At 46.8% G+C, this 22,419-nt stretch overlaps 1 protein-coding gene across 2 annotated transcripts in view; it reads right to left on the bottom strand.

Annotated features, from left to right (window-relative positions):
• The window catches only part of LOC119173605 (venom metalloproteinase BumaMPs1), a 513,062-nt gene that overhangs the window by 61,041 nt on the left and 429,602 nt on the right, over nt 1-22,419 (bottom strand). The window contains exon 13 of one of the 2 annotated variants that reach the window (XM_075896274.1): nt 18,222-18,513. The exons of the other annotated variant lie outside the window; for it this stretch is intronic. Within the exon in view, the coding sequence (XP_075752389.1) occupies nt 18,513 (1 nt within the window). The 3' untranslated portion in view covers nt 18,222-18,512. Of the gene's footprint in view, nt 1-18,221; nt 18,514-22,419 lie in introns of those variants that run through there. 2 annotated transcript variants of the gene reach the window in all.

Genomic DNA, 22,419 nt, shown 5'->3' with positions numbered 1-22,419 from the left:
GCTCCGCTCGTTCGTGGCGATCAGCACTTCTGTAAGTATCCAACAGCCGGCGGCGGAATTCAGGCCACGATGTCATCTGTTCCTCGTTATTCATGTACCAGGTACGTGCTTCATCCTCCAAATAGATGTACACACGCCGTAGTTTCGCCGCGTCGTTCCAGTCGTTCAAAGTAGCCACGCGTTCGAAGTCGACCAACCAGTCCTCGACATCTTCGAGCTCGGTGCCATGAAACGGTGTCGGAACCTGTGGACTTTCGACGGTATACCGAGTCACCGGGGGGTTTTCCGTACCTGTTAAAGTGGTTTGAACGGACGTGCTCATCATACTGGTGTGAACTGTAGAGTCCGCTTCGGGTGGCAATCCCGTGATCCTGTGGCTTGTCCGATGAACGGGGGTGTTGACTCGCACTGGGCTTGTTGTGCCGCTTCCAGGAGGGGTCTGAAACATCCGTGAGGGGCTACCGCGCACCTCCACCAATTGTGAAGTCGCTCCAGGGGGTGTCGACAAGGTTTATTGACATCTGAGCAACAGGGCTCTAACCAAGCGCGTCGGTTGGGCTTGTTTGCCAGAGCGGAGGCCCACGCGCACTTCTTTCTTCTCTGTGGTGTGAGCCTTCACCTTGGCATACGACCCACTACTAGCAGTAGGTGGCAATATTAATAGCACACAAATAACAATTATAGCCACAAAAGTGGATGACGAAGTAGAAAGCTTCCGGCGATAGACTAGGAATACAGTGAGCAGTTATATTTAATGATGAGGGAGAAGAAAAGAGAGAAGAAATCTACTTGCCTGAAGGGAAAGCCAAAAAGTTGGTGGAACAGAGAAATCCGGGAAGCGATCGAAAAGCGACATGAGGCATCACGGGAGCACAGACAGGCAAAAAGAGAAGAGGCGGCCACGATGACGTCAGCCAAATCTGAGAAATATATTTAGAGGAAAATACCAATATACACAAATCGGTCGAGACAAAAATTAAAAGGGAAAGTGAACACTGTTGGGCAGAGACTCGCGAAAAGAACGCCGTGCCTAGAATACTTTAGAACCACCTAAAAATCATTGTTGTCACAATGCAACAACATATAATAGACGAAGGAGGAAATCAATTGAAATGGTACGAAGCACTAGGTTATAATCGAAAGGTGACAGCAGATTCGATTAAGAAGGTCGCTCAGAGGACTTTCCCTGTGAGTAAAAGAATAGAAAGACTTGAGAATTTCAAATGGGAGAAGGCCGAAGGAAAAACCCCTATAAGCGCACTAATTCGAGCTTATATAGAGTTCCCGACCACCTCAATTACGAACTTCGACAGATCATTAAGGAAGCGCTGCTAAAATTCATAGTGCTTACAAAGTGCTTACAGGAGAATGAAATAGTAGGCGTTTGGCGAAAAAAGTAAAATGAACCTAATTTAACAAAGAAGAGAGAAAAGGCTTGTATATACTGCTAACCATTACATCTGTGCTTAAAAGGTTGGCGATGAAGGCGGTAAAATTAAAAAGAGAAACGCGCGAAGAACAATATGATATCTTGGAAAAACTTCATAATAAATTCCGATTCGACAGGTGGTTCGTTTTTGCTCAGTGCATAGAAATATTTAAAATAGAAAACAGGCCCTTATACGTAGATTATCTGGAAATCACTGCGTCATATGACAACGTTAATTGGAAAATTTTGTGGGACATATTGAAGGAACTGGCACAGGCGACGACTGTAGACAGCTTTTAGAGAAATATACGGAGAAAGTGCAGTTTGCATATAGTGCAATCGGATAAGTAGCAATGACAGCATTGACATTAACAAGGGGCTACAGGGATTTTCTTTGTCCCGGTTGTCATTCATGCTGTACATGGTGATGATGGAAATGGCGCTTAAATGTGGCAACACTGGGTACATTAACAGATGTAACATAACAATATAATCCTTTTGTTCAATAATATTGATTTAATCTAAGCAGATAAGACATTAGGGCAGCCCAAAAAGGAAAGTTTTCTTTTCACGTTTTTTTTCTTGCGAGCCTGGTGGCATGCATGTCACCACCGTGTTATAAAGGGGACGCTTAGTGCAAACATTCATCCATCCCTTGTAAATATTATAACTAGATGGCGTTAGTGACTTTCACAGCATATCCACGGAGTGAATGATGATAAGTGGGGCGAAGCATCCGTACGTACGTGCTTACGTTTTGCATTCGTGCTTCCGTTCGTCCTTCCGTTACGTCAAATTGGCTGCTGCGCGTGCTTTGCCTGAGTGCGCAGAGAACGACTGCTTCTCTCAATCTCCTGGATAGTCGCCTTACGTGGTGAATCGTTAGTGAAGCATGAACGAAGCGGGGTGGCGGGCGCGTTTAAGACGCTTGCGCTGGGCTTCCTTGGCCCGCGTCTCGTCGGTGTTACCCACGCGCTGTTTGTTGGTGGGGCATGGACGAAGCTGAGTGGCGGGCGCATTGAAGACCCTTGCGCTCGGCTTCCTTGGCACGAGTCTCGTCGGTGTTAGCCACGCGCCGTCTGCATTCTCGAACGTGATCGGACACTTGGACGCATGCACAGATGAATGGACGCTTTGCCCCACTCATCACCATTCACTCTGAGGATATGCTGTGATTTTTTCTTCTCTTTATGAAACTGAGGTAAGTCGCAGAGCTAATCAAACACAATATTTCGTCGTTCGATTGGAACAGAATACAGGCAGGTGCATTATTTCACTCGGGCTTTTTGGTAACACGACGTGAGCTTTTCGTGTCAGTGTTGATATGAGAGAACATCGAGTCTACTACCACTGAATTCATAAGGTAAACATACACATTCATTCTAGGCTACTTTCGTTGAGCTCATCAGATTCATAACGTAAGATCAAATTTCAGTGTAAGCCTTATGCGATTACATTATAGCGCTTATCATGCCTCCAAGTTACAAACAGGAGAAGCGTATACAGGGTAAACCTCTCAGCCGATAGTTGGTATTCATTATTTAGGGGTCCCGCGTGTAATTATTGAAGCGCATTAGAAATATATCAGGCATGTCTACCTGAACCCTACTTTTGTCCAATCGATTTTTTCAAGTGACAGAATCTCGCATAATCCGTCAAGAAGCTGAATTGACAAGCACGCTTATTGATTCTAATGTCGCTACAGCGAGGAAGCGGAGGGTTCATGACCGCGCCGGTCAGGAGAGGGTTGACGTCCGAGGAGAATAGAGGAGATAAACGCGCACGTGAAGGAGAGTCGTTATTTTCTAAATGCAGAGACTCTAGGCGACGTGCGCTCATTGCTCAATCTCGATAGTAATGCTGAAAACACGGCGATTCCCCTTAGGTGGCCATTGCCAGCTGTAAGTGGTAGATACAAATAACTTGCAGTTTTAACCTTGAAGGAGGTGCTCTTTCGTGGCTTAATGGCTGACACCTCGCACTCACAAGCAGGGGTTTCGACGTTCGATTCCGTGCACTGGAGTCTTTTTCTGGACTTTTTTTCATTTCTTTCTCGCGTTTTGATATATATAGTTATGTATACATATACGGTGAATGACGGTGACGCTGACGTCGAGTCAGTCGAAAAATCAAGCCGAGAGCGTCCATATAATTGCAAAAAGTATTATCCAACACCCTCGACGATGTTCATCACAGCGGGTAGAAGGCCCAGTGTTGTACAGAAATTACTAAAAGTTGCCGTAGAAAACAAGTTAGTTGGTATGAGATGTAAGCAACTCTTTGGTGTAAGGTTTTAAAACGACCTAATTACCAGTGTATTGTTTGCTTCATCAGAAGCAGAGAGATGCCATACACGTGGGGTCATGGGCTCTAAGACCCACTCGGACTCCCAGTGTGCTTTCCTTAAGCTGAAAGAAATGACCGAGAGGATGAAATTGAGAAAATTTAAACCTGTGGTATTGAAAGAGGAGTTTGATTTTCTCAGGCAAAGATAAAACTTTGAGATAATTTCTGTAAAGCAAGGTTTTTGCACGTAAGGCTGGCATTTGATTTTTAAATTCGTACAGGAGCGAAGCTTGGGTGCAGCAGTGCTGAGCTTATACCTATCTTTTCTATAGAGCAAACGAGGCTCCCACGGAGGCTCCCAGCAACAGCAAAGGTTTCCTCTTATGTTATAAAATGCGTAGACATTTCTAGCGTACTGGCACTCGAATATTTTATATCTATCTATGTAGTCGCTTATGTCTGGTGACTCCTGCAATTGCCTATAACCTCTTTAAGTGGATGGTGACCCGCAAAAGAGGTGGCGATGGCGTAGTGGTTAGAGCATCCGCCTCACCTGCAAAAGGTCCGTGGTTCAAATCCCGGTGCCGCGCAGTTCCCAACCGGAAAACAAATTCGCGTGGTGATGGAACTGCATTAAGAGGCCTGGGGTGCGGCCTCACTGGTGAGCACCGCCGGGAACGCACTCCCTCACAAGAGAAGGATTGGCCACTCTAGTGCAGTATCTGGCCACTACCTCCCACATGCAGACGTCAAATAACTCACGGCGCTCAGTCCCCGGCAGCTGCATAGCAACTGACCACGGCAGTGGTCAGATCTGCAACGCAGCAGGGGGTGCTAAGCATCTCTGGATCCGGACAGGCTGCCATTGGAACCTGAACTTGGGAACGTTTAACGCTAGAACCTTATCTAGCGAGGGAAGTGTAGTTCTACTATTCGAGGAGCTAGGGGGTGTTAAATGGGATATAATAGGGCTCAGTGAGGTTAGGAGGACAGATGAGGCCTATACGGTGCCACAAAATGGGCATATTCGTTGCTATCGGGGCTTGAATGACAGGGGAGAACTGCGAGTGGGGTTCCTAATTCACAGAAACATAGCTGGCAACATAGAGGAATACTAGAGCTATATTGAAAGGGTGGTAGGAATCGTAATTAAACTGAATAAAAATACGAGATGAAGGTGGTAAAGGCTTACGCGCCTACATCCAGCCATGATGACGCTTCAGTTGAAAGCTTCTATGAAGACGTGGAATCGGCATTGAGTAAGGTAAAAACACAGTATACTATACTGATGGGAGACTTTAATGCAAAAGTAGGGAAGAAGCAGGCTGGAGACAAGGCAGTAGGAGATCATGACATCGGTACAAGAAACGCCAGAGGAGAGCTACTAGTAGAATTCGCAGAACGCAATTATTTACGGATTTTGAATACTTTCTACCGAAAACGAGGAAACCGCAAGTAGACATGGAGGAGCCCTAATGGCGAAAATAAGAACGAAGTAGACTTTATAATGAGTGCACACCCAGGCATTGTGCAGGATGTGGAAGTGGTTGGCAAGGTACGATGCAGTGACCATAGAATGGTACGGTTTCTAATTCGCCTAGACTTGAAGGAGAAACGACAGAAACTGATACGCAAGGAGCCAATCAATGAGATAGCACTGAGAGGAAAAGTACATGAATTCAGAGTCTCGCTTCGAAACAGGTACTCGGCTCTTAGTGAGGAAACCAACTTTAGCGTAGATACAATAAATAATATTCTGACGGCTATCATTACGGTGTGTGCAGTGAAAGTTGGAGGCAGGATAGTTAGACAGGACACTGGCAAGCTTTCCCAGGAAACGAAGAATCTCATTAAGATGCGTCAAATCATGGAAGTCTCAAGTACAACAGACAAAATAGAACTGGCAGAGATTTCGAAGTTGATTAATAGGCGTAAGGTATGCGATGTAAGAAGATATAACATGCAGAGAATTGAACGCGCTCCGAAAAACGGAGGAAGCGTCAAATCAGTGAAGAGGAAACTTGGGATAGGCAAAAATCGGATGTATGCACTAAGGGACAAAGAAGGCAAAATGACTACCAATATAGACAGGATAGTTGAAATAACGGAGAATTTTACAGAGATTTGTACAGTAGCCGGGACAACCACGAGGTTAATACTATAGGAACTAGCAGTAACCCAGATGACACCCCACCAGTAATGATAGAAGTGAGAAAAGCTTTGGAGAGCATGCGAAGATGCAAATCTGCTGGTGAGAATCAGGTAACATCAGATCTGCTGAAAGATGGCGGACAGATCGTGTAAGAAAAACTAGCCACCCTGTTTACGAGGTGTCTCCTGACGGGAAGGGTACTAAAGTCTTGGAAGAACGCTAACATCATCTTAATACATAAGAAAGGAGATGACAAGGACTTGAAGATTTACAGGCCGATCAGTTTGCTCTCTGTAGTATACAAGCCATTTACAAAGGTAATTGCTAACGGAGTAAAGAAAACATTAGAATTCAATCAACCAAGAAAACAAGCAGGATTTTGAACAGGCTACTCAACAATCGACCACATTCATAGCATCAATCAGGTAATAGAGAAATGCTAAGAATATAACCAACCACTATACATAGCCTTCATTGATTACGAGAAGGTGTTTGATTCAGTAGAAATATCAGCCGTCATGCAGACACGGCGGAATCAGGGCATCGATGAAGTATATAATAAAATCCTTCAAGAAATCTACAAGGGATCAACTGCTACCATAGTGCTTCATAAAGAAAGCAACAGAATACCAATCAAGAAGGGTGTAAGGCAGGGGGACACAATCTCCCCATTGCTGTTTACCGCGTGGTGGGCTTACAGGAGGTTTTCAGGAGCCTAGAATGGGAACAGTTAGAGATAAGAGTTAATGGAGAGTACCTTAGTAACCTGTGCTTCGCCGATGACATTGCATTGCTGAGTACCTCAGGGGATGAATTACAGCACATGATTACGGAGTTAGACAAGAGAGCAGAAAGGTGGGTCTTAAAAAGTTTGCACAAAACGAAAGTGATGTACAACAGAGCAGCGCTTCGAGATAGGTAATACTCGGAACAGAGCACCGCTTCGAGATAGGTAATACTGCACTTCAAGTTGTAAAAGACTATGTCTACTTAGGGCAAGTAATAACCTCGGAGCGAAACCGCGAGATTGAATTAACTAAAATAATAAGAATGGGGCGGAGCACATTTGGCAAGCACTCCCAAATTATGACAGGTAGATTGCAACTATTCCTCAAGAGGAAGGTATATAACAGCTGTATCTTGCCGGTACTTAGCCACGGAGCAGAAACCTGGAGACTTACAAATTGGGTTCATTTTAATTGAGGACGACGCAGTGTCAAGCGAAAGAAAATGGTCGCTGTAACCTTAAGAGACAAGAATAGAGCAGAGTGGATTAGGGAACAAACGGGGGTTAAGAGGAATTTATAGTTGAAATTAAGAAGAGAGAATGGACACGAACTGGGAATGTAGCGCGTAGACAGGATAACCGCTGGTGATTAAGGGTATCTAACTTTATTGCCAGAAAAAGCAAGCGGGTTATGAGGGAGACAGAAGGTTAGGTGGGCAGATGAGATTAAGATGTTGGCGGGTATAAATTGGCTGGAGCAAGCACAGGACTGGGTTAACTGGAGGAACATGGGAGAAGCTTTTGTCCTGCAGTGGACGTAGTCAGGCTGATGATGATGATGATGAGGATGACGGTGATGATGATGAAGATCATTATGATGAACGTGATGATGATGATGACCCGCAAAAGTTGCTCCATTTCAGCCCTGTTAGTTGCAAGCCCATCCAGGGAAGGCATTGAATATGAAGAACAAGAGAATATAGAACAGGCAACTGGTGTTCAGGCCTCTGGGAAACAGTAAGACACTAAGGCTGAGCAGCACATTTTGTTATGCTTACACTTGTGCACGAGGTGCGCATCGACGAAAACAACTACAGCGACACAGTTCTTCGTGCTGGACAACTAAATATGACGCATGTGGATGCGAAATTTCAACTTAAACACCAATACAAATCCCTTGGGTACGAAACTGATATGGCGGGCATTTGTTACTTACGTCTTTTTCATCCCTGCATGGCCATAATCACCATAATCCGCTTGTCTCTTTGTCCGCATTGCCACTCTGTGTCATCATCATCGTCATCGTCTGTGTAGCTCTGCTCGTTCATTTAGTGAGGTCTTTTTTTCAAATAAACGCTGTCGCAACCAAGACTACCAAGACTTCATACGTGACGGAGGTGAATTTTTTGTCCTCTGTCTTCCCGTAGCCTGTTCTACCCCCTGGACCTTTGTCAGACCGACGCTTGCACCCACTGTCAGGTAGCATGTCCAAGACCAAGCCTGCAGGCGCTGATGTCATCAACCACGCACCGCCACAAGGTGCTCCTCCTATTTACATACACGGAAATCAACGAGACCCTCGCTCTTCACTGGTCTTCGTGGAGAAGACGTAAATGACTGGCTTGATGACTACGACCGCGCAAGTGCTGCCAATCAGTGAGACGAGGCCACCAAACCACGTTACGTTCCTTTTTGTCTTACCGGAGTCGCCAAGACATGGTATTTTGACCACGTCATTGACTTACCCGACTGGGCTACCTTTCAGCAGCAGCTGCGACACGTTTTTGGGACACCGGCCATTTGCTCCCCCGTCGCGAAGAGGACACTCGATACTCGCCGTTAACATCCCGGCAAACCGTACACTTCATCCATCGAGGCTGTCCTCGCACTGTGCCGGCGCGCCAATCAATTAATGGAGGAAACAAACAAATTACGCCACATATTGAAGGGCATCGGACCTGTTGCCTTCAACGCCCTCGCTGTTCAAAACCCAGTGTAGGAGTTCACACCTCCTACACCGCGTCCTATGCAGTCCTCGGGAGTGCCCTTGCGTGACATCATCAGGAAGGCACTTACATCCATGACCGGCTCTGCGCCCGTACAGCCACCTGCTTCTCGCCCCATATCCACCTACCCTTATGCTGCTGCCGTGCCTTCCAGCGACGTACACGTGACGTTGCCACTGCCATCCTACGCGTCGGTTGCTGCCGCTCCGCCGGTGAACTACTCTTCGATGCCCCCTGACCCTTCTTCGGCCCATCTGACCGCGCAATATCTAAGTGTCCCAAACGCCTTCTACTCCCCACTCTGGCGCTCGTCCCACCCTGCCTGCTACTACTCCGGCTATCGAGGCCACAGATCTCACTTATGCCAAAAGCACCAGCAAGATGAGCGTCGGAACGACATGCGCGAACGCGATTTGTACACTGCGGCCTCTTATCAAGGTCGGCGTTCTTCTTGTCCTCCACACCGGTCTCTCATCTCCTGCGGTATTGACTGCCCAGCGGAACAGCCAAAACACGAGACGCCACTCGCCTTTGTCCTTCCGCCGTTACACTTCGCCCCTTCGGCCCGCCTCATTCTCCTCTGATATTCATTCGGAAAACTAAACGATGCAGTTCGTGGAGGAAAAGCTGCATTCGAAATTGGACCTGAAATTTCTCCCTCGGGGCCGTGTAACATGGTTTCTGTGGAAGCGGAAGGAGTGCCAGTCGATGCTTTGGTGGACACAGGTGCGACATTGTCTGTTATGCGTGCTGATTTGTGTGAACCTTTAAAAAAAGTAATCACGCCTTACGATGGTCTCACGTCAGTTTCTGCCCAGAGGAACGTCATTCGCCCTTCCGCGTTATGTACTGTGCGTGTTTTCATTGACGGCATCCGCCAACATGTCCAGTTTGCTGTCCTATCCTGGTGCTCTCGCCAACAAACTTTAGGGTGGGATTTCCTATCATCTGCTTCCGTGGTTATTTCTTATGGACAACGTGTCGTTCACCTTTCTGACACCGACTACATGCTTGACGACGACAATCAGAAGCCACTTCGTCTAGTCGTTGAGAAAGACATTGAACTACCACTACTACAACAGCAAATCGTCAGCTTCACGAAAAATGGCGTTCGCAATCCCCGACGGGCTATACGAATTCAACGTGATGCCTTTCGGGCTCTGCAACGCACCTGAGACTTTTGAGCGCATGGACGCCATGCGCCCAGCGACATCTATCACGGTGATGTATTGGTCTCACCGTCACCACTGTGCGTTTGTAAAGTCATAGTTCTTCTGCCCGGTGTCACTAGTTTTTGAAATGGTTCTGCGCTTGTCATCGCCGTAAACTCTAAACCGGAGAAGATCTTACTGCCACGGGGAATTACTGTGGCCCGTGTTGCCGACTTCGAGCCGGTATTTGTCATGCCACTTCAGGCCATCGCATCCAAAGACCCTTCCCTCGGTGAGCATGGTTCTTCCTCCGCCTTTCCCACCGCTGTCAGCAGCCACTTTACAAATTCATAGACGCAGCAGCTGCTCGCATTGTTACAAAAACATGCTAATTCTTTCAATATATGCTTTCTAAGCTGTTCGCACTACTACTACAGAACATCGACTTCAAACAGTTGGGACATCTATCGTACACCGCTGACCCTACCGCGTGTCTCTAGCTGAAGGAAAAATTATAGAAGAGAACGTTGCTGACATGCTTAAACGGGAAGTCATCCGTCTCTCGTGAAGCCTTTCATTGTCTCCTATTGTTTTGTTCCGTAAATGTGATGGCTCTGTGCGTTTTTGCGTGGAATACCGGGCGCTCATTAAGATCACACAGAAGGACGTGTACCCTATGCTACGCATTGACGACGCCCTTGATTCCCTACAAGGTGCCGAATTCTTTTCAAGCATCGACTTGCGTTCTGGATACTGACAGATTCTCATGCAAGAAGACGATAAGGAAAAATGGCGTTCGAAACCCCCGACGGGCTATACGAATTCAACGTGATGCCTTTCGGGCTCTGCAACGCACCTGAGACTTTTGAGCGCATGGACACCGTGCGGCGCGGCCTGAAATGAAAAAGTAGCGTTTGCTACCTGGACGACATTGTTATTTTTCCGTCAATGTTTTCAGAGCACCTAGAACGATTGGATCAAGTTCTGACGTGCCTTGCTGGCGCCAGGCTCCAAATAAATACTAAGAAATGTTCTTTCACCAGCAAATCTATCAAGGTCTTAGGACATGCCGTTAGTGAAGATGTCATTCGGCGCGACCCTGACAAGATGGCTGCAGTCCTTCATTTTTCGCGTCCCGAAAGATTAAAGGAGCTTCACAGTTTCTTGGCTTCGCCTCCTATTTTTGCCAGTTTATCCAGAACTTCGCCTCAATAGCTGGTCCATTACACAAGGTAGTTGCTTCCAACGTCCTCTTTCTGTGGTCTCAGGAATGTCAAACGGCATTCGACCTGTTGAAGAGCTTTCACGTCTGAACCTCTGCTGTGCCACTTTGACGAAGCCGCACCGACTATCTCCTATACCGACGCTAGCGGCTTTGGTATAGAAGCAGCTCTTCTACAACGCGACAAGCCTTTCCTAGAAAAACGTTTTTGCATATGCCAGTCGTGTACTCACCCCTGCCGAAACGAACTGCACGATAACTGAGAAAGAGTGTTTGTCTGTGGTTTTGTTGGTGCAGAAGTTTCGTGCCTATTTCAACGGCGTCACTCCACAATTGTTATGAACCACCACGCTTTATGCTGGCTTTCTACACTGAAGAACTAGTCCGGACGCTTCATTGGTGGATGGATGGATGGATGGATGGATGGATGGATGGATGGATGGATGGATGGATGGATGGATGGATGGATGGATGGATGGATGGATGGATGGATGGATGGACGGATGGATGAATGTATGGATGGATGGATGGATGGATGGATGGATGGATGGATGGATGGATGGATGGATGGATGGATGGATGGATGGGTGGGTGGGTGGGTGGGTGGATGGATGGATGGGTGGATGACGGTCAAAGTCGCTGAAGTTCGCTAAGAAAATGCTACGCATTTATAGTATTCGCAATAAAGGACCATAGCCAAACACTGTCTGGAGTCAGCACCAACCAGGTCGTGCTCACACGTCATGCACGTTGGTTTTCAAAACCAACTAGATCGGAACGCCTTGGCTGGTTGCCTTCGCACGCTCTTCAAAGGGGCCTGCAACAAAATTAGAGCATGGCCAGAAAACGCAGCTGATCGGTAGTAGAGGCTCCAGTGAACACGTGACCCAAATATTATGGCGCAGCATGTGGCCTTTGTATCAGCCGGGCCTCGTTCAATAAAACCAGCACGCATGTTAGGACAGTAGTGAACGCTTTTTTTTATTGTCGCCACTGTTTTATTGCAAAGTGAGGGTAAAGTTGATGGGTTTAGTAGATAGTAAAATGCGCGCGTGTAGTTCAACCAAGATAGGTGGTTTGAACTGATGGGCCTGATAGGACGCATTTTTCCTTGTATCGTCGTTGAGTAATCTGCTGAAAGCTTTGATCGCATTGCACACGTACCGGACGACGTGTTTGACACTGCGACCATCGGTGCGACAGAACTGTCTGCAAAGATGGTTACGGAGAACTTCACTCTACCGTGGACGAGCCGGACGAGGGAGATTCTACTGATTGATTGATTGATATGTGGGGTTTAACGTCCCAAAACCACCATATGATTATGAGAGACGCCGTAGTGGAGGGCTTCAGAAATTTCGACCACCTGGGGTTCTTTAACGTGCACCCAAATCTGAGCACACGGGCCTACAACATTTCCGCCTCCATCGAAAATGCAGCCGCCGCAGCCGGGATTCGAACCCGCGACCTGCGGGTCAGCAGCCGAGTACCTTAGCCACTAGACCACTGCGGCGGGGCTAGAGAGAGATTCTACTGAGGCAGCTACCTGCTCTTCGTCGTAACCTTCGTCGGATTTGTCCTCAAAAGGCTCGCTCCTTGCCAAGAGATGCCGCCGATTGCGGCGCTTGGTGTTGTAGCCTTCTGTTTGCACAAAAATAGAGCAGGGCCCCGCTGATTCAAGAACATTGGCTTTTCTCATACATGTCTCTTTCCTTACACTAACGGGTTCTGAGGCCGGGAAATACACGTCTGTTGTGGTTGCTATGCCTGTGCTTCCTCACTCGCGTGGAAACAAGGCGCCCAAAGACTGGTATGGGCGTCCGCAGATATCTTCCTTGCAGCAGCTTCACTGGTGATCGCCCATCATCCAATGGAATCGTTCTGTAATTAAGGATGCCAAGTCTAAAGTTATCATTCTCCGCGTTTGTCTTTTTGAAGATGCGCTCAATTATCTGTACACCTTTCTGGGCAAGTTCGTTTGACTGATGGTTCTCTGGACTGGATGTTATGTTCTTGCAATTGAATTGCTGAGCAAATAGCCTGAACTCATTACTGGTGAACTGGGTCTATTGTCTGTGCAAACTTCGACTAGCGTACCATAATGGAAATATGGCTCCCAATCTCTGTATCACAGGCTGATACAGTGAGCTATTACCCAGGCTGTTGTACTGGGTAATAGCTGAACTTCAGAGAAGTTCGACATTGAGTCACAGGCACAGATATAATTCTGGCCACCACACTGAAACATGTAGACACTCACGCGATACCACGATTGTGTCGATGTCGTAAGCATGAGTTCGCGGTTCTGGCGGCTGCTTAGAAGCAACAATCTGGCATTCTGAACACTGGTGAACTAGTCTTTCTTTATCAGATGTTAGATTGGGCCAGCATAGCAGCTGCTTTGCTCTGGCGTCGCATTTTTCAACGTTGAGATGCCCTGCATGAACGTGCTTTAATATGTCCAATTGCATGCTACCTAGTATTACGACCTTCGTTCCTTTTAGAACGATGCCTTCGACCACTGAAAGTTCGAAAGCAAGCGACTTCAGTGAACCTATCACAGCGCACCCAGTCGCAAGCTTCTGAAGTACCTGCTGAAGGTACACGTCACGTTCGGTCTCACCGGCAAGCCTTGAATTAGTTTTCTCACTCGCGAGTGCCGATACTACTTTAACTCCACGAACTTCGACGTCACTTGGAGGAACAGCGCCGTCTTCGGAAGCAGGTGCCTGGACAAGGATGGCGGCCACAACTATCAGTTTGCCGGGAACAAAAGTCAATGTGTATTCATACTTCATTAACCACAAAAAGAAACATCGTACTCTAGCCGGCACGACAGCAATAGCCTTTATTATTATGTGAAGCACTGGGCGATGGTCGCTCTCAAGAATGAAAGGATGACCATATGCGAAGTGATAAAACTTTTCCTGTCCAAAAACTACGACCAAGGATTTTTTTTCTGCTTGTGATTAACGTTGTTTGGATTTGTTTAGAGCTCTGCCAGCGTAAGCCACAGGCCTCCAGGCGCTCCCGTAACGTTGCATCAGCGCCAAACCTCCACCGTAATGCGAGGCATCTGCCGTCATTTTTGTTTCTCTGCCTGGCTCTAACACTGCTTGAAGTGACAAGTTCCTTAGCTCTCTGCATACAATCTGCCATTCGTTCTCATGATTCGGTGTCCACTCAAAAACAACATCTTGCTTCAACAACGGACGCAAAGTAGAATCGGGTTGGGATAGTGATGACAAATAATTGCAAAAGTAGTTGACGACGCCTAAAAGCCTCTGTACCACTTGTTTGTCTCGTGGTACTGGCATTTTCAAGAGAGCTTCGGCCAAAGAAGGTTCAGGGCGCATGTCCATGCTGCTAACAGTTCCCCCCAAAAAAGAAAACTTCTTCAGCGTTGAATGAGCCCTTTGACGCGTGGAATGTCAGTACTGCTTTCGCTGCCGTTAGTAGAGCATTTTGGAGCCATTTGTCGTGTTCTTTCAGGTTGGCAACCAAAATCAGCACGTCGTCAACATATTAATGGACGCTAAGCAAACCTTCAGATATCTCGTTGAGCGTTTTTCGAAAAACTTCGCTTGTAGATGAAATGCTAAAAGGCAGTCTAAGAAACCAATAATGGCCAGAGTGTGTGGCGAAGGTGCGTACTTTGGAAGACTGCTCACCCAGTGGTATCTAATTGAATCCGGCGTTAGCGTCAAGCCGAAAAAACACCTTTGCTCCTACCAGCTCTATTTCCATGTCTTCCTGGCACAGTATCTGATAATGTTCACTTTTCAGGTATTCATTATATCTTTCTTAGGTCTACGCATATATACCCGCAACCTCTTGTCCTTTTTAAGCACAATGACCAGAAAGCCCTCTGGTAATCTACGTAAAAAACCCTAGCCTATATTTGAGGACATATTAAGCATAACTGGAGTGCGTACAAGAAACCACAGGAGTCATGTGAAAAAAACTGCGAAAGTTTCAATACAACGTTAGTCTAATACACACTTGTCATTCTTTAGTTAGATCTCTGCTTTCACGTTACGTAAACACTGCCAGGAGGTATCCAATATTGCTCAACATAAAGACATTTTCAACTTCGCTCCAACATCTGAGCAGTAAAATGTGCTGTTAAGGATGGTACGATGAACCACGCAACATGCAAGGCTTGTCTATCAGCGAGACAGCTTCTGCCATCCATGGCTTGGAGGAGGAAGCACTTCTAAGTTCTCACTCTAGGGCTGGAGTGTCTGTTCTCTATACTTTCGCTGCTTCGGCTTTGCTCGCGGTGTTCTTTCTTCTACTCGAAGGATCATAAGTAAATCTAGCAAGCCATCGTTTCCCAAACTGTCCCTGCTGCTATCACGTGTCTCGATAAAAGGCAATTTTCTGCTTTTGAGATCCCGGTGGTATATGAAGCTTGATATGTGGGGTTTAACGTCCCAAAACCACCATATGATTATGAGAGACGCCGTAGTGGAGGGCTCCGGAAATTTCGACCACCTGGGGCTCTTTAACGTGCACCCAAATCATAGTACACGGGCCTACAACATTTCCGCCTCTATCGGAAATGCAGCCGCCGCAGCCGGGATTTGAACCCGCGACGTGCGGGTCAGCAGCCGAGTACCTTAGCCACTAGACCACCGCGGCGGGGTGGTATATGAAGCAATGGTGTCTGTCGGTCAATTACCCTGTGCGATATGTCGGTCATCATTGTGGCCTAAATAGCTGAAATAATTTTAAGGCCTATGGAATCACGGATACCGTATTGGACAGAATTATACGAAGTGTTTATGCCTTGGACATCATAGCACATGACGTTGAGCAGCACTCGAAAGCGTGATAAGTGCTGCTTCACTCAACGAAGCAGTTTTTGGAGGATATCGACAGCAACATCGTAAGGCTTTTCAGCCACCTGCAGGCCGTCAGTGCTCTTGCCGCTATACCTCTCACTACGTTCCTTGACCGTTTCAGCCTTAGCGGTATCAACAGACATCACCACGCAACATTTCCCCTGGCATCTCAGAAACGTAACCAATACTGCTCATTCTAGGACAAATAGTTTTTGAATGATCTCCACTGCAATTGAAATTATTATTGCGGCATATTTGTGGAGCTAGCAGCCACAAAGAAGAAGTGCGACCGATGTCTTCGCTGAAGCCTACCTGGGTAATGGGAGGTGGGTAAACGCCATTTTCGAGATGTCGTACTGAAGCTGTTTCAATGAGTAATAGGTCATTTGTTCCCATTTCAGGTGCACTAATGATTACCAGGAAAAAAGAAGTTATTTTCTACTTTCCTATCACTAAGCCTTGATTACTTAATTTGATGCCACGGTAAATAATTCAAAACTTTTTGCACCACTGGCTCAATTTTCGTTCATGGTCTTCTGAGGTCATTACTATAAAACAAAATCCGCACAAAACTGTATCAGTTTAAAATAAAGAAACTCAATGCTGACAGGGTTAACAAATTTATTTTCCTTCACCAAGCCTTTATTCTGGTAATCAGATGCCGTAAATTGTCTTGAGAATCGAGACCGCTAGCCGATTTTTCCACTGAATAATTTCAACTCAAACCACGGTAGCTTTATGGATGATTGGACATGAGTCCTGTTACGCTGCTCAATAGCACGCGTTACTAACAGCGGTGCTGTGATGAATGAAGTCTGGACAAGTCGCTGTATAGTGCCAGTTTAGCCTTTAATTCTTCAGAGCATTTTGGTATCTCAATAGCGCCTCAGTTCCCGTAGCGAACTCCACGTCAGTAATTTGTTCCTCTTTTAATTTAATGAACACGTCTGATTCCATGTTGTTCGCTTCCCGTCGTTTTGTTACCGACTCTGTAGTACCGATCTTTGCGCTTTCTAAAACGCTCTTAGCTTCCTTGATGAGGCGCGTATTCTTTTAATAACGCGTCGCAGGCGAGGGGTGGACATCCTTAATTTTGGTGGAGGGAGCACCTCTTTGACATGGTGATTTTCTACTCAATACGCTACGTAGAAAAACAATCAAGGGGGGAGGGGGCATAGGTAACCTGGGCCAGCCTGGCTGTGCCATAGACGGGACGTGCGCTTTATTTTCAAATGACTTGTAGTCTCTTCCCCTGCTGTAACTCAACTTCACATTCGTAGAACGAAGCTGGATTTCACATTTTTGGTTGGGCCTGCTTAAAATCACATTTTGAGTCAGGTTTTATGTTACAAAGTTGAATGTACCGGCCTCTTTCCCGGCAAGTGCTTAGTAAAGTCATCCTCTTGCTTTCTGTTAGGCTGTCTTCCAGAAGAGGGGTGCTTGGGAAGCAGAACTCCCGATGAGTTTTTGGCATCATATGTAGAATAAACCACATTAGTTGAGAGACAAACGATCATATTTACATAAAAAGAAACAATAGCGCTTCCATGAAGTTGGTTGGTTTGTTGACGCTTATGAAAACTAGCTCAATCCATCGTGGAAGATCGGCCATGAAATTGGCGGCGCCTTGTTATGTAAATGAACATGCTCTAGTACGCTTAGTGATAGACAGTTTCGAAACAACATGTTAGCTTTATTTAGGAGAGAAAAAAAAAGAAAGCTATCACTTATCTTTGCTTTCTTCGTGTACGCTCGAACACCGACTAATGCTCAATGGAATTCGTTAAAGGGTTTTTTTAGGGGGCCGGTTCATAGATTTTTGGTTTGTTCGAGAGCTTAAAGGATCTGGATAAGACGCAGGGGCGTTGCAGTTACCTTTCAATATGCTTAGAGTCAACATTTGTATGGGTCGTTGCACTGGGGTGCAAGCTTTATGAAGACGCTGAGGCACTGCCACGGAATTAAAAGTCACATTTAAAAGCCAACAGGGAAGGTGTGAGGAGGCTTGTCCTGATATTGTCGTCCTATATAAATACCTTGTGATCCGGACGCAATTGAAGGTGCTCGCGGCATTTTTTGACACAGTGAAAGTTTACTGCTGCCGTGCTTGTGTACCTCACAATATTATCACGACATTTCTCGTGCTAATGCAAGACTGAGCGCTTACAGCTAATTTTGATATCACCCGTTGCACATTTTAACGGAATTTTATTCAGCGTAATTGCGTTGCCAGATATATTGCGCTTCTCAGAATCACGTTGAAAATGTTATTTTGTATTGAAGTCAGCCGTACTAGCGGATAGAACAATGTGGATCGATCATTCCAGAACATCAGTTCTGGGCCACGCTGCACGAAAGACTCCAGTCTTACAAAAGAAGTTCTTCAGAAAAAACCGTCATGTGTGTGCTCACAAAACCTTTATTTCGATTGTGACGTACATGACAGGCATGCATACTAATAAATGCAAAAGTAATCACACGCAGTAGTATATTTAGCTCGTTATATTAGAAAGACTTCTGCTTGATACAGGCAGTCATCGTGCTTCATTAGGTGTGTGCTATGTGCAGTAAGAAAGTTAAATTGAGGTCTTAATTCGCCTCGAAACCAGGTACGACGCCCTTCATTCTGGAACTTTTTTGCCGGTCAACCATTCATGTGTGTTGTCCTTTAAAACAGCATTGAGGTTGCAGATCTGAAAAAAAGCAAGCTATTATTGCCTGTAGTTGAAAAATTCGAGTGACAACTTTTCAGCTGGATTTCTTCAATCTCATTATCATAGAAAGCAATGAAGCCGCTGGGAAACTTGAAAGCTAGGTGCATGATCTCGTTAGGAGCCAGAGTGCGAAAAACCTGAGCCTTCCAAAAACAGTTTGTAGAAGCCATGTACTGGAAGTGGTAAAACAATTTTTAGCTTTCCTGTGTACATAGGTGGGTCCATTAGAGCTGACTCATGAAGCTCGTGCTCTTCGTTTAGCTGCGAATTGTCATATTCTTACGAGTAACTTATTTAATAAATTATATACGATGGACCGTGCTTGGCGAACAAGATGGCGGCAGTTCATCAACAACCAGCAACTGACGTCGTCTTTCTCTTTCTTGCGGCAAGACTGTGCGTGTTGTTGTGTATCATAACCCCCCGGCGGTAGAAGCACCGTCTCGGTGCTTCAGCAACTCGGATGTGATAGAAAAAGGGTGATAAGGCTTGAGTCGAGCTACGTGCATGACGTAACTCGAAGGTGACGATGATGACGTTGGATCGGCTGGAACGATCTCGTATTTAACGTCAGCCCCCTGGTGAACGATGCGGTATGGTCCAGTGTAGCGTGACAGCAGTTTTTCAGAAAGGCCTATACGCCGAATGAAGGACCAGAGGAGGACAAAGGAACCCGGTGAAAAGTGCACGTTTCGATGATGGGAATCGTAGAGCTGTCTTTGGTGCTCCTATGAGGCCTGCAGGCGGCTGCGGGCGAGATGGCGTGCGTGGTTGGCTTGCGCGATGGCTTCGCCGGCATACTCAGTAACTGAGGGCAGCAAGGTGTCAAAGAGTAGGGCGGGTTTTCAGCCGTATAGAAGATAGAATGGCGATTAGCCGGTAGTGTCGTGACGTGACGAATTATATGCGAACGTCACAAATGGCAAATTAATGTCCCCGTCCTGGTGTTCGGCCGCTACGTACTTAGAAAGCATGTCGGTTATGGGGCGATCGAGGTCCTCCATAAGACCGTTTGTTTGCGGATGGTACGAAGTAGCAAACTTGTGCTTGGAAGAGCAAAAGCACAGGATTTCATCAGCGACAGCTGATAGGAAGGTCCGGCCCCTGTCAGTGAAAAGTTGGCGTGCAGCTCTGTGTCCGAAAATAATATCATATACCGGACAGTCCACCACATCGGTTGCGCAACTTGTCGGAAATGCGTGTCTGATAGCGTACCGCGTCACATAGTCAGTGGCAACAGCAATCCATTTGTTTCCTGAGCTGGAGATCGGGAATGGGCCAAGCATGTCGAGGCCGACTCGAAAAGAAGGTTCAGTGGGAATGTCGATCGCCTGAAGGAATTCAGCTGGTAGGGAGGATGGCTATTTGCGGCGCTGGCAGGGCTCGCAAGTGGCGCCGTAGCGTCCAACAAAACGGGCAAGACCAGGCCAAAAAAAAGAAACGACGACGTACATGGTCATATGTGCGAGACGCGCAAGTGGCCCGCCAAGGGAGCGTCATGAAGTTGGTTGAGGACAGTCCCACGAAGATGTGCTGTTATGACGGGGAGCAAGTCATGGCCATATGGATCGAGGTTACGGTGATACAAGATCCCGTCTTTGACCAGCAACATTTTTAGAGATGCGTCGCGAGGCATTGACTCAATCTTGTCAATGATGGTTCACAGGGAAGCATCCTGGCGTTGTTCGTGGCCAAGATTGAATAGCTGCGCAACAGACAGAAGGCCTGGAAAGGTGTCAGTATGCGCAGCTTCTTCCACAGTGTAGCGTGATAAACAATCCGAATCTAATGCGACCACCCTGTTTTGTACGTTACGGTGAACGTGTATTCTTGCAAACGTAGGGACCAACGAACGAGGCGTCCTGTGGGATCCTTCAGTGAGGCCAGCCATCAGAGCGCGTGGTGGTCGGTGACTACCCGGAATAGACGCCCGTATAGGTACGGGCAAAACTTGGCGACTGCCCACACAAGAGCAAGACACTCATGCTCCGTGATTGAATAGTTGCACACGGCGGTAGATAGCAGTCGGCTTCCATATGCTATAACACGTTCATGTCCACGTTGGTGTTACAATAGCATTGCCCCTATGCCGTGCGCACTAGCGTCAGTGCAAACCTCGGTTGGAGCTGATGGATCAAAATGAGCTAAAATTGGCGGTGTTGTAAGGAGCGTCATGAGCTGGAAAAAAGATGAGGCTTGATCAGCGCCCAAGAAAAACGGCGTGTCCTTCTTCAAGAGGTTTGTGAGTGGGCGTGCAATGATCGCGAAGTCTTTAACAAACCATCGAAAGTAGGAGCCCAAACCAAAAAAACTGCGAACGTCCTTTGTTGACTTCGGAACAGGAAAGTCCATGACAGCGCGAATTTTCTCGGGATCAGGGCGGACTCCTGCGGTATCGACGAGGTGGCCAAGTACGGTTATTTGACGACGAGCGAAGTAGCATTTTGAAGAGTTCAATTGAAGTCCCACTCGACAAAAAAACCACCGATAAACAATCGAGAAGGGAGTCGATTGTGGGTGAGAAAACGACAACGTCGTCTTAATAACCTAAGCAGGTTGACCATTGAAACCCTTGGAGCAATGAATCCATCATTCTTTCGAATGTGGCCGGCGCATTACAGAGACCAAAGGGTATAACTTTGAAGTGATAAAGACCGTCGGTAGTGACGAATGCGGTCTTCTCACTGTCCATCTCGTCTACAGCAATCTAGCAATAGCCAGATCGAAGGTCCATAGTAGAAAAATACGTATTACCGTAAAGGCAGTTTAAAGCATCGTCATTTCTAGGCAACGGGTAAACATCTTTCTTCGTAATTTTGTTGACATGCCGATAATCTACACAAAAGCGCCATGTTCAATCCTTCTTTCTGGTCAGGATGACAGGAGAAGTCCAGGGGCTAGAAGAGGGCTCGATTATGTTTTTTGCAAGCATCTTTTCGAGTTCCGGTCGTATGACTGTACGCTCGGACGCGGAAGCATGGTATGGACGTCGGTGAATGTGACTCGCGTTACCAGTATTGATGCGATGGGTAACAACACTCGTTCGGCTTAAGGCCGTGCTGGCGAAGTCAAAATTGTCACTATAGGACTCTATGACGTGACGGAGGGCTTCCGATTGATCAGGAGCGAGGTCTGATTGTACCGTGTGGTCAACGTCGACGCCCGATGAACGTAATAGAGTTAGTTCATGGTCTCAGGTGCAGCAATCATCCACTCTGAAAAGCTCAACCGTAAGGCCTTGTAGGGCAGTAATTTTGGCCATGGAGACACCTGGAGGAAGAATTTGGGCAGTGAGGGCAAAATTGACAATAGGAAGGCATGTGGGGTTTTCAACAATTGTCAAAATGGTGTGCGGAACAGTGACGTCATGCGTAAGCATTACCGCATTAATTGGTGCCACCATGTAATCGCCGTCAGCTACAGGTGGCGTAGAGGAGAGGTCTATATGTGTAACACAGTTACCCGGAAGGCGTGCGAAACCAATGCAGCAAAGACGACTTTGCGGTAGGTTGGTAAGATCAGAAAGTAGAAGCATTTCAAGGTCAAGACAGCCGGCTGAACAATCTACAAAGGCCGAGTGAGCGGTTTGAAAATTTATACCTAGAATTACATCATGAGGGCGTTTTTCTATAGCGGTGAAAACAACAGCAGTGCTTCTATCGGTGGTAGTCACATGGGCAGAACACATGCCAATAATGGCGGCAGTTCTCCCGTCGGCGACTCGAACGGCTCGGTTCAAGGCGGGTGTGATAACTTTCTTTAGGTGGCAACAAAGAGCAGCACTGATTATGGACACATGCGCGTTGGTATCGATCAACGCGCGCGCAGGTACATTGTCTAAAGTAACGTTCAACAGATTCCGGGTGGTCGGTAATCCATCGTGAA

The sequence above is a fragment of the Rhipicephalus microplus genome, chromosome 5 (genome assembly GCF_043290135.1).
Source record: "Rhipicephalus microplus isolate Deutch F79 chromosome 5, USDA_Rmic, whole genome shotgun sequence".
NCBI classification, from domain to species: Eukaryota; Metazoa; Arthropoda; class Arachnida; order Ixodida; family Ixodidae; genus Rhipicephalus; species Rhipicephalus microplus.
The sequence above is the reverse complement of the archived record's forward strand: the minus strand, read 5'-3'. Positions and strand labels throughout refer to the sequence as shown.